At 41.1% G+C, this 10,000-nt stretch overlaps 2 protein-coding genes and 1 long non-coding RNA gene across 7 annotated transcripts in view; 1 reads left to right on the top strand and 2 right to left on the bottom strand.

Moving 5' to 3' along the window:
• The window catches only part of tbx5b (T-box transcription factor 5b), a 4,996-nt gene extending 44 nt beyond the window's left edge, over positions 1–4,952 (bottom strand). Inside the window, exons 1-9 of one of the 2 annotated variants that reach the window (XM_083530968.1) lie at positions 3,517–4,085; positions 3,375–3,425; positions 2,684–2,778; positions 2,409–2,528; positions 1,890–2,037; positions 1,415–1,567; positions 1,204–1,295; positions 917–1,029; positions 1–832 (exon numbers count right to left, since the gene is read on the bottom strand). The exon at positions 1–832 is cut by the window's left edge and continues 44 nt beyond it. In XM_083530968.1, the coding sequence (XP_083387094.1) occupies positions 468–832; positions 917–1,029; positions 1,204–1,295; positions 1,415–1,567; positions 1,890–2,037; positions 2,409–2,528; positions 2,684–2,778; positions 3,375–3,425; positions 3,517–3,531 (1,152 nt within the window). In that variant the 5' untranslated portion in view covers positions 3,532–4,085 and the 3' untranslated portion in view covers positions 1–467. Of the gene's footprint in view, positions 833–916; positions 1,030–1,203; positions 1,296–1,414; positions 1,568–1,889; positions 2,038–2,408; positions 2,529–2,683; positions 2,779–3,374; positions 3,426–3,516 lie in introns of both variants that reach the window. The other variant, XM_083530969.1, reaches the window with a different exon arrangement.
• LOC310720448 overlaps positions 1–10,000 on the top strand; it is a 104,132-nt gene that overhangs the window by 37,123 nt on the left and 57,009 nt on the right. The window lies entirely within an intron of this gene.
• The window catches only part of prps1a (phosphoribosyl pyrophosphate synthetase 1A), a 7,741-nt gene continuing 2,811 nt past the window's right edge, over positions 5,071–10,000 (bottom strand). For 2 of the 4 annotated variants that reach the window (XM_083530981.1, XM_083530982.1), the window contains exons 4-7: positions 9,933–10,000; positions 8,276–8,449; positions 7,378–7,537; positions 5,071–6,405 (exon numbers count right to left, since the gene is read on the bottom strand). The exon at positions 9,933–10,000 is cut by the window's right edge and continues 66 nt beyond it. In XM_083530981.1, the coding sequence (XP_083387107.1) occupies positions 6,313–6,405; positions 7,378–7,537; positions 8,276–8,449; positions 9,933–10,000 (495 nt within the window). In that variant the 3' untranslated portion in view covers positions 5,071–6,312. The remainder of the gene's footprint in view (positions 6,406–7,377; positions 7,538–8,275; positions 8,450–9,932) is intronic. The other 2 variants (XM_083530983.1, XM_083530984.1) reach the window with 1 other exon arrangement.

Here is a 10,000-nt window from a genome sequence, read left to right as displayed (position 1 = left end):
TCTGATTTCATTGACTCACTGCTCTCTGTTATTTAAATATTCATGAAGGAGGTGTGGCCTCGGTATCCACCAGCCGTAGTGAAGGAGGCGTGGCTTCTCTAAATGTCAAGCTTAGTGAAGAAGGCGTGGCCTCTCTAGCTGTCAATCTTAGTAAAATGTGTGTGGCTTCTACAGCTGTCAATCTTATCGAAGTCAGTGTGGCCAAAAGTGAAGATGGACTGTACTATAGGCATTTACAATGAAGAAGGCGTGACCTCTGGACGCGTCAGTTCTAAAAAAGGAGGTTTGACCTGTAGGTACATCAGCAAAGGAGATCCATCAGTTACTGGGAAGGTGGCATGGGTTCTGTGTCTGTTCTAGAGAAGTGGGTGTGGCCTCTGTACCTGTCAGTTATGTTGCACTATGAGCTGTTTGATCTGCTGAAATTCCTCTCATGTCACATGCCATGGAGGGTGGAGTTCTCTGAGCTACCACGCCACTCCACTGCTCACACCGTGACCCTGCTCCTGCTCCTCGTTCAGCGCGTAATCAGACATGGGGCAATGCATCGGCACACATTCACAGGTGTACTGTGGGTAGATGTCCTGAGAAATTTCAGGGGTGGAGTACGAAGCCCCGCCCACTTCCAGAGAGGGAGTAAAGATCGAGTATGGTGGAAACTCTGTGTACGTTTCCCACTGGATGTTGGTGTACATACACGGCTGGTGCTGCACCGATTCTGTGCTGTAGGTGGCACCGTTACTCGACCCGAACTCCGTCTGATAGCAGGAGGTCAGGAGGTGAGAGTCTGTTTTAGTGAAACAGTTGTCTTCTGACGCACAAGTGCATTTTCCTGAGTGAGTGGGAGAAGAACATGGCTGGATCATCTACCAACAATATAAAAGTGGACACTACATCTAGTCAAGTGTGATTTTACCTGGAGGCTCAGAGAAGGTGTGTTCAGAGAAGAGGGTGGGGTTAATTGTGGTGGGCGTGGCTGAATCAACTCTCAGGCGAACTTGCGTTCTTGGTACCAGAGGGAATTCTGTGCTATAAAGTGAAGGACATAAAGAGCGCAGCAGAAGAGTTTCAGGGACAGAAGACAAGAAGCAGGACGTATAGTGTGTTAGAATGTAATTAGGTTATTGTGTGTGTGTGTGTGTGTGTGTGTGTGTGTGTGTGTGTGTGTGTGTGTGTGTGTGTGTGTTTAAATGTTCATCCCACCTCCGTGCACAGGATATTCGGTGCATATCGATGTCCTCATGACCACGGAAACCCTTAGCAAATGGATTGTTTTCAATCTTCAACTGAGTGATCTATAAAACATAAAGACAATTAAACCTGTTCACCCACCCATCTGTGTGTGTGTGAGTGTGTGTGTGTGTGTGTGTGTGAGTGTGTGTAAGTGTGTGTGTGTGTGTGTGTGTTTTCTCACCCTGTGGTTCTGGTAAGACGTGACAGCGATGAAGGTTGTCTCGGGGAATGAATGTGTGCAGAACACCGTGCTGCTGGAGCCAAAACCGTTTTTCTCATCAGCCTTCACTATGTGCAGCCGTGGCTGGTATTTATGCATGGAGTTTAATATGATCTGTAACACACACACACACACACACACACACACACACACACACACACACACACACACAGATTTTCCCATTAATACTTCCATCAAATACATCCATTAATACATTTATATAATAAAACACTCATCCAAACACCTGCTGATCCAAATATCTGTACAGTAAACTTCCATCAAATTATTCATCTCCATCCATCCACCCACTCATTAACCAATCTCCATCCATCCACCCAATCATGTATCCAATGATCTCCTCATCCATAATTAAGTCAGAAAATCAGGTATTGAAGGTGTCATAATGGTTTCTGGTCTGCTGCTGGTCTGCACTCACATGGCCGAAGGTGTCAAGGTGGTTGTTGGTTAGTTTGAGTTTCTGGAAGGAGACGAGTTGTTTGGTCCAGTGAGCTCCAGGAGCAGGAGAGTCTGGATGAATGTACAGTCGACCTGGAATAGCTGGATCTGCTTTCCCACTCACTGACCTGAGAGAGAGAGAGAAAGAGAGAGAGAGAGAAAGAGAGAGAGAGAGAGAGAGAGAGAGAGAGAGAGAGAGAGAGAGAGAGAGAGAGAGAGAGAGAGAGCATCTGTATATAAAGAAAGTATCTATATATAAAATCTCAACCTTGAAACAATCAATTGAAGGAACATTTAAAGGAACTCTTGAACCCTATGACCAAACATTTTCTTGTCATTTGTTATCTGAGAAACCTTAATGGTGCTACTTTGAAGAACACTTTATCCTTATATTTTAAAAAAAATACTGGAAGAACGTTCTAAGAATTCTTGAAGAACCCATGAAGAACCATTAAAAAACCCTTGATTAACTATTACAGAATACTGATCTTTTTCTTACCATGTGTTGTCTGTGTATTTGTAGCGGTGCTCATCAGCAGACACGATGTCCATCAGCAGGATGTATTTGGCTCTAGGGTTCAGACCAGTAACCTTCACCTTGTAACTTGGGAACATTTGTCTGTTCAAATAAAAAATCAATCAATCAATCAATCAATCAATCAATCAATCAAATAAACATGTACAGAGTGACTCTAATGCTGGGCTGGAGATACTGAGGCGATATGTAATATATATAATATAATGGAGGAAAGAAAAAATGGTGCTTTTCCTCACCGGCCTGCTTTAGTGATGATCATCTCTGTGGTGACGTCATGAAACTTTCTCCACAGCTCGCACTCGTGCAGGTGAACTCTGATTCTCTCCATCCCCTGATAATACAATACAATACAAACAATTTATTAGTAGAGTACTTATAATGACATTAATTATAATAAATTGTATATTTTAAACATTAATATTAATTATTATTATTATTATTATTATTATTATTATTATATTATGGATAAATAATATAAAATGTCTATGATTAGTAGATTTTGTAACCATTTCTCCAGCATGCAAAACAACCAAATAATAATAACAATTATTATTATTATTATTATTATTATTATTATTATTATTATTATTATTATTATTATTATTATTATTATTATACACAAGTTGGAAATAACAAAATTATTTTCTTTTTACTGTTTTTCTTATTTTAAAGTATATATATATATATATATATAAAATAATGTATGTATTGTATTATTCTTATATTTATTGTATAAGTTGTATACATTTATATCAGATTGTCCACGAGCTCAGATTTATCCAAATAAATCCAGTTTCACTTTTATTACTTCCTCATTTTAAGATTTTGATTTTTATAATGGTTTTAATACAAAGGTAAAATCTAAACACAATAAAAAGTAAAGAAGGTGAAATGTTTCCACCACAAACAAAAATCACATTTTCTGACCTCCTCCCTTTTTTTCTGAAACTTTCTTTTTTCTGGAAATGTTAAACGGTGCTGAAAGCCAGAAAAGTGCTGCTTCACATCCCATTATATACATAAAAATACACAAAGAAATCAATAATAAACCTTCTCTCTCCACCCTTACCTTCTCCATCTCCATCACGCCATCACAGGGTTTTCTTCGTCTATTACCTCCTGATGAAATTCCAGTGTAATAGTGTAATAATAAACAATTTCCTGAAGAATTATAAATCAGATGATTGGAAAACCTTTTCAGGAGTTCACATGGCACTGCTGGTTTATTCCTCTCCTCTCTCCGTCCTTTCTGCTCCGTCTTATATCACCACTCATCCCTTCTTTCTTCTGACCCCGCCTCCTCTTTTATCAGGTCGTTCTGCTGGAGCGCTGTTCCTCTCCAACACCGGCACTGGGACTGGGCTCGAGGAGATGCATGAAGAACATGCTGAGGACTTCACCTTTACAGATACAGCTGCTGTGACACATCTGTTTTACCCTTTACCTGTTCAGTTCTTTTTCTTCTTACTTTCTATTGGCTCAGCTATTTACTTCATTACCTCTCCTAACTCTCTTCTTCACCATCCATCTTCCTCTCTAACTGTCCACCTGCCTTTCTGCTGCTCTGTGGCCTGTAGACAGCGAGAAGTGTTGAGAAGGTCATTGAGAAACTCAGTGGAGGTAACTAAGGGTATGTAGAGGTAATAGAATAACTTGTGCTTTATCTTTGTGTCCTTTATAACTGTGGCGTCTCATCACACCAGACCTTCCTGTTCACTCACACACACACACACACACACACATTTATAGAAACAGGTTTCTATAAATAGTGAAGTGGGTAATAAAGTTTAAGTGGTTTAAATCCCAGAATGCACATGCAGAGATAAACGCTGAGAGCTCGAGACGGTCAGCGACGGAATGCAACCATCAAACACTGAGAATAAACAAATAAACTGTTTTTAATCATCAACAAAAACAATAATAAGAATAAAAATAATAAACAATATATAGTGCAGTGTGCATCACTGATTATATTTATTATTTATATCCTATCCCCAAATTAAATTCTTTTTTATAAGTTTTATAAAATGACAATAATTACAATTTAATGATTTAATTATTATATATAAAATTACCAAATTACTATATGGCCAAAGGTTGGTGGACACCTGAGAGCAGATTTCTATGTTCCTCTTCCTGGACATCCCACTCCACATTTAGACTCCATTTACTCTAATAATGAGCTTCACTCTTCTGTCAGGGACTGATGAAAGTGAGAAGGTGAGGAGGTTCCATCCATAAGATGTTCAACAGGGTTGGAGCTCTATAGCAGGAGATCTTCCACTTCAACCAATGGAAAGCAGATCTTTATGGAGCCTTGTCATGCTGGAACAGGTTTGGGTCTCCTAGTTCGAGTGAAGAAAAATGTAATGGTACAGCATCCAAAGACGTCTTTGTGAAACTTTGTGGTAAAAGTTTAAGGAAGAAGCACAAATGGGTGAAAAATCAGATGTCCCAATACTTTTGGTCAGACAGTGTGTGATGCTGTTTTGTTATCTTTTTTTGTCTTTGAAATAATATTATCGCCCCCTTGTGGCGAAAGTGAGTTCACACCCATGTTTTCTTTTACAAAACAAAAATGCTCACACACACACACACACACACACACACACACAGAAAGGAGTAATCAGGAAACGGAGATGATTTATTGTACATTCAGGTACATTTACATCTGAAATCTGATTGGTGGAGCAGGGAGCACAATTGGCTCAAGCTCCGCCCACAGCATTAACAACACGGCAGGTGAACGGAACGTGCGGTTTCGGTTTATACGAGATAAAAGCATGCAAGTGTGTGTGTGTGTGTGTGTGTGTGTGTGTGTGTGTGTGTGTGTGTATGTGTGTGTGTGAATACATAACATTCTTTTAAAAGGCACTTTGCGAACAGATCCGCCTTCGAGTAGTGTGTAAACATAAACACAAGCAGCGTAAGAACATTTAACATCTGAACTGCATTTGTACAAATATAGAGCCTGCTTTCAACTACATCATCTAATGCACACCTGAAAAAAAGAAATCTTAAGTAGACATGACGAGAAAACACAAACACAAACACACACACACACACACACACACACACACACACACACACAAACACAATCTTTACTTCTGCACTTAGGCTACAAGGCTAACTCGATCAAACTTCTAACGAGTTTAGCATCCAGATCTTCTGACAGGCAGAAACTCGCAGCTCGGGAAAATTCCCAACTGAAAAAAATAAATAAATTCCCCATAGTTACGATTTCTGATTAAATGGACCAACACGTGATTCTCCACGTCATGCAGGCCAGCTGGTAGCGAACTAAAGACATTTTTACCCCTTACAAAAACTCTCGTAATTTAGATTTCTGAAAACGAAGTGTTATTAGATTGGGTCAGTTCCACAATCTCGGCTGTGGCATAACTCCGCCCATTAAGGCTCCACCTTTCATATTAAACCGGGATTGAAACGAAACAAAAAATACATTTCAGTCCAGACTGCGTGAATGTTTGGAGTGTGTAAAGACACGTATGTATTAGCGATGCGAGCCTGGGAGACAACGTAGATGCGTGTAGCCTTTGGCGATAAACCTACAACTTACACATCGACCATAATACACACACACACACAAATACACACACACACACACACACACACACACACACACACAGGTTTACTTGAGGCAAAAAAAAAATTAAAATAGTTGCATTAAGGGGGCGTGTTCTATTCAGGATGACTCCGCCCAGCTAGAAAGGGGTTTCAGGCAGCGCTGGATGAAATGTAAAACTATCAAATGTTTACTTTGGGAAGTTTCTGACCCAAAGATGAAACACGTTTCTGATCCAGGGACACAGTACATGACTGTGTGTGTGTGTGCGAGTGTGTGTTATAAAGGTACGTGGCTGAACAGGTAGGACACTGACTCTCCGTTGTGGGTTCGTCTGATCGCTTCAGCCAGGATCATAGAGATGTCGATCACCTGTATTAGAGCGCGGAGCAAACACACACACACACACACACACACACACACACACACAAAACAAATCATTAGCAATATTAACATGCCGTTCCAGTAGAGCAGTGATAAATACTCTGATTTGATTGGCTGGTAGAAGTGTGTTCTATGAATATAATATTGCGTATATAACTGTAGATTCAGTACAGGGGTCACAGCTCTGCAGAGAAGCATGGTGGTGGTAGTCTAAATACCATCACATTACAATATGAAGCTAGAATGCACTGTATGGACAAAAAGAGATTTGAGCATAAGATTATGTCCTTCCATTTGAACATCGGATTCCACATGAAGTCTCCATTTTGCTGTTATAATAAGCTCCACTCTTCTGTGCAGATTCACTTAGCCACAAGGGTGTGTGTTAGTAAGGTCAGGTACTGATGTAGGTGAGGTGAGGAGACCAGGAGATCTTCCACTCAAGCCATGAAAAGCAGATCTTCATGGAGCTGGATTTGTGCACCAGGGTATCATTCTGGAACAGGTTTGGGTCTCCTAAATCAAGTGAAGGGAAAATTTTCTGTGTGCCTCCTATTTTGTGGGAACAGATTGAGGAAGAACCACATATGGGTGGAAAAGTCAGGTGTCCCAAAACTACAATAACAACCCATATTGTGGATAGTGTGATTCTGGCAACTTATCGGCATGGGAACGCAGCACTCGGGTCTTTATCTCTGCGCTGTTATCTGTTCCCACGTTGTTTGGTCCAGGCTGCTGTGTGGTGCAGCCAAAACATGGAAGCTTCTCAGAGGAGTGGAGAGAGGAGACCTCAGACCTGCTTTTCTCAAGATACTGAGTGATTTCTCTGTGACCGTGTGGTATAATGTCTTTGATGGGAAAATATGATGTTATGGCTGGTCTGCTCTGAGCTGTACAATGTGAATAGAGTGTGTACATAATCTGTACGGAGTGTGTATAGAGTGTGTATGTATTCAGTACCTGGATCTTGTCGCATTGTTTGATCTTGTCCTCCTGGGGAATAGTGTTGGTCACTACCACGGCCTCGAAGTTGGCGTTGTTTATGCGGGAGATGGCAGGTCCAGAGAAGATCCCGTGGGTCAGAATGCCATAGACTTTAGTTGCACCAGCAGAGACTAACCTAATACAAACACACACACACACACACACACATTTCTCTAACTATATACAGTGGTCCTCAGGAAGTTCCAGAAATCTGAGAATTTTGGACGCACCTCCGCAGCCCCTATGGTACCTTACTGAATTCATCTAGACATTACGTCACTTTAATACAATTAAGTGTTTTTTTTTTTTTTATTATGAAATTTGTTAATGAAAACAGTTCCTGAACATTCGGTCCCGCATGCGGATTCCCACAAATTTTAAGATAATCTGCAACTTGCTGTTAGTTAGGTTCCAAACAAACCCACAAATTTTTAAAGATGCGAGTTCTGAACCGTGAATTATCTGATTATACCCACATATATATCAGTCGTTGATCAGTTTTTGTGATTATTCAGTACTGATCGTTGATTACTGGAACTATCAGCTATCTGCGAAACTGTACTGATAGTTTTTCCAGGTTGCGTCTGAGCTGGAGCAGCTAGAGCAGCTGAGAAGCTTCACCATCATTATACGGATGATTAATCGTTTATCGGCGAGAACGTTCCAGCCTATCGGTAAAATCCATAACGGTAATAAACACCAAAATCGGTCACCCCTACATATATATATATATATTTGTGTGTGTTAGTGTGTGTATGGAAATATCTGAGAATGGTGAACTTGAAGGACCAAAATATTGTCTGGTCCTCAGAAAGATATAAAAATGTTCAAACAAACTTGCTTTCACACACACTATTAGAAAAAGTGCCCTCACTTCTCTGCAGCAAAGCAGATTGTGCCGCAGGTGTCTGCCATGTCGTCCACTAAGATGGCGACTCGGTCTTTGACGTCTCCAACCAGAACCATGCGGTCCACTTCGTTCGCCTTCTTCCTCTCCTTATGGATCAGCGCAAAGTCCACGTTCAGACGGTCCGCTATAGAGGTCACCCTACACACGCACGCACCCACGCACGCACGCACGCACGCACGCACGCACGCACACACACACACACACACACACACACACCTACTGCACATTTCGTCATATTCATGTGCCGCTAATTTTCGCCACATTGTTTGAATTTTTTATATATAAAATGCACACTCTCTACACACACTACACACAACTCAAACACGCTGCAGCTTCGATGCACACATTTACAAGTTGTTAATAAAGATTAAACCAATATGAAAAGCGTGCACTAGCGTGCTAGTCGAGTTGGTGCCGAGAGCTTGCGAAGCGAAGCCCTGATATGACCTTAGAATGGGGTTTGCGGTATAACTCCGCCCACTATAGCTCCACCTCCTAACGTTTCAAATTGGAGCCGAAGGACAGAACAAAAACGGGAACAGATAGTGTCTATAAGCCATACACTGTTAGCAAACTCTTGATATCTCCACAATCTGTTTAGGACTGTTAGAAACCTGTGGAACACTGGCACATGTACACACTGCAGGCCCTTACCCTCCACACCTAAAGGAAACAAAACACACTCGTGTCCACTTTCATATTCATTACCCTGTAAAAGCAGATCCACAGTGGGCTGGACCAGTGGGCGGAGCTACAACGCACACACATGGCCTTCACCATAACTTCACCTGTCTGACTGACAGATTCACACAACGGCCAATAGCGTTTGAGATACATCACAAAACACCACCCCTTTAATAACAAACCTGACAGTAATTTAGCTCTAATCCAAATCATGGCCATTTTCTTGATATCTGTGTCTGAGAGGTCAAGCAAACTCCACCCTCTTTTAAATGGAAAAACCCCACCCACTTAATTCTCCAGGCAGTGGAGGTGAAGTGAAGACACACTGCCAATACTTTATACACCAACCAGATTTTCTGGTAGTGAGCTGCTAATGTACAGAAAGACACGCCCCTCTAGGGGCGGGGCACATATACAGAAAAGTAGTATGAGTTAGCCAAAAAAAATGTTCACTGGCATGAGAAGTTTCAGATTAATACAAGAACTTCTGCATTTTTTAAATAATCCCTATCTATCCCTAGAGAGGAGAAATAGAAAAGGAGAGACAAGGAGACAAAGGGAGAGAAAGAAAGAGAAAGGGAAGGAGCAAAAGAGGGGAAAGAAGCAAGAGAAAGAAATGAGAGAGTGAGAGAGAGAGAGAGAGAGAGAGAGAGAGAGAGAGAGAGAGAGAGAGAGAGAGAGGGAGGAAGAAATAATTGTGAAAGCTGAATAGAAAAAGAAAGAGAAATTCAGTAAATAAGACATAACAAGAAAGACAGGACGTACAGAAAACAAATAAAATTACAAATATCAGAGAGTGAGACAGACAGAGAGAGAGAGAGAGAGAGAGAGAGAGAGAGAGAGAGAGAGAGAGAGAGAGAGAGAGAGAGAGAAAGATACAAAGAGTGAGACAGACAGACAGACAGACCGACAGACAGACAGACAGACAGAGTGAGACAGGACACACCTCTTAGCTCCTCCAGCATCAGGAGAAACGATGGTGCAGTTTTTCCACTCGTTTATATT

The sequence above is a fragment of the Silurus aristotelis genome (genome assembly GCF_946808225.1).
Source record: "Silurus aristotelis genome assembly, chromosome: 26".
NCBI lineage: Eukaryota > Metazoa > Chordata > Actinopteri > Siluriformes > Siluridae > Silurus > Silurus aristotelis.
Note: the sequence above shows the minus strand (reverse complement) of the source record. Positions and strands in the feature narration are given on the sequence as shown.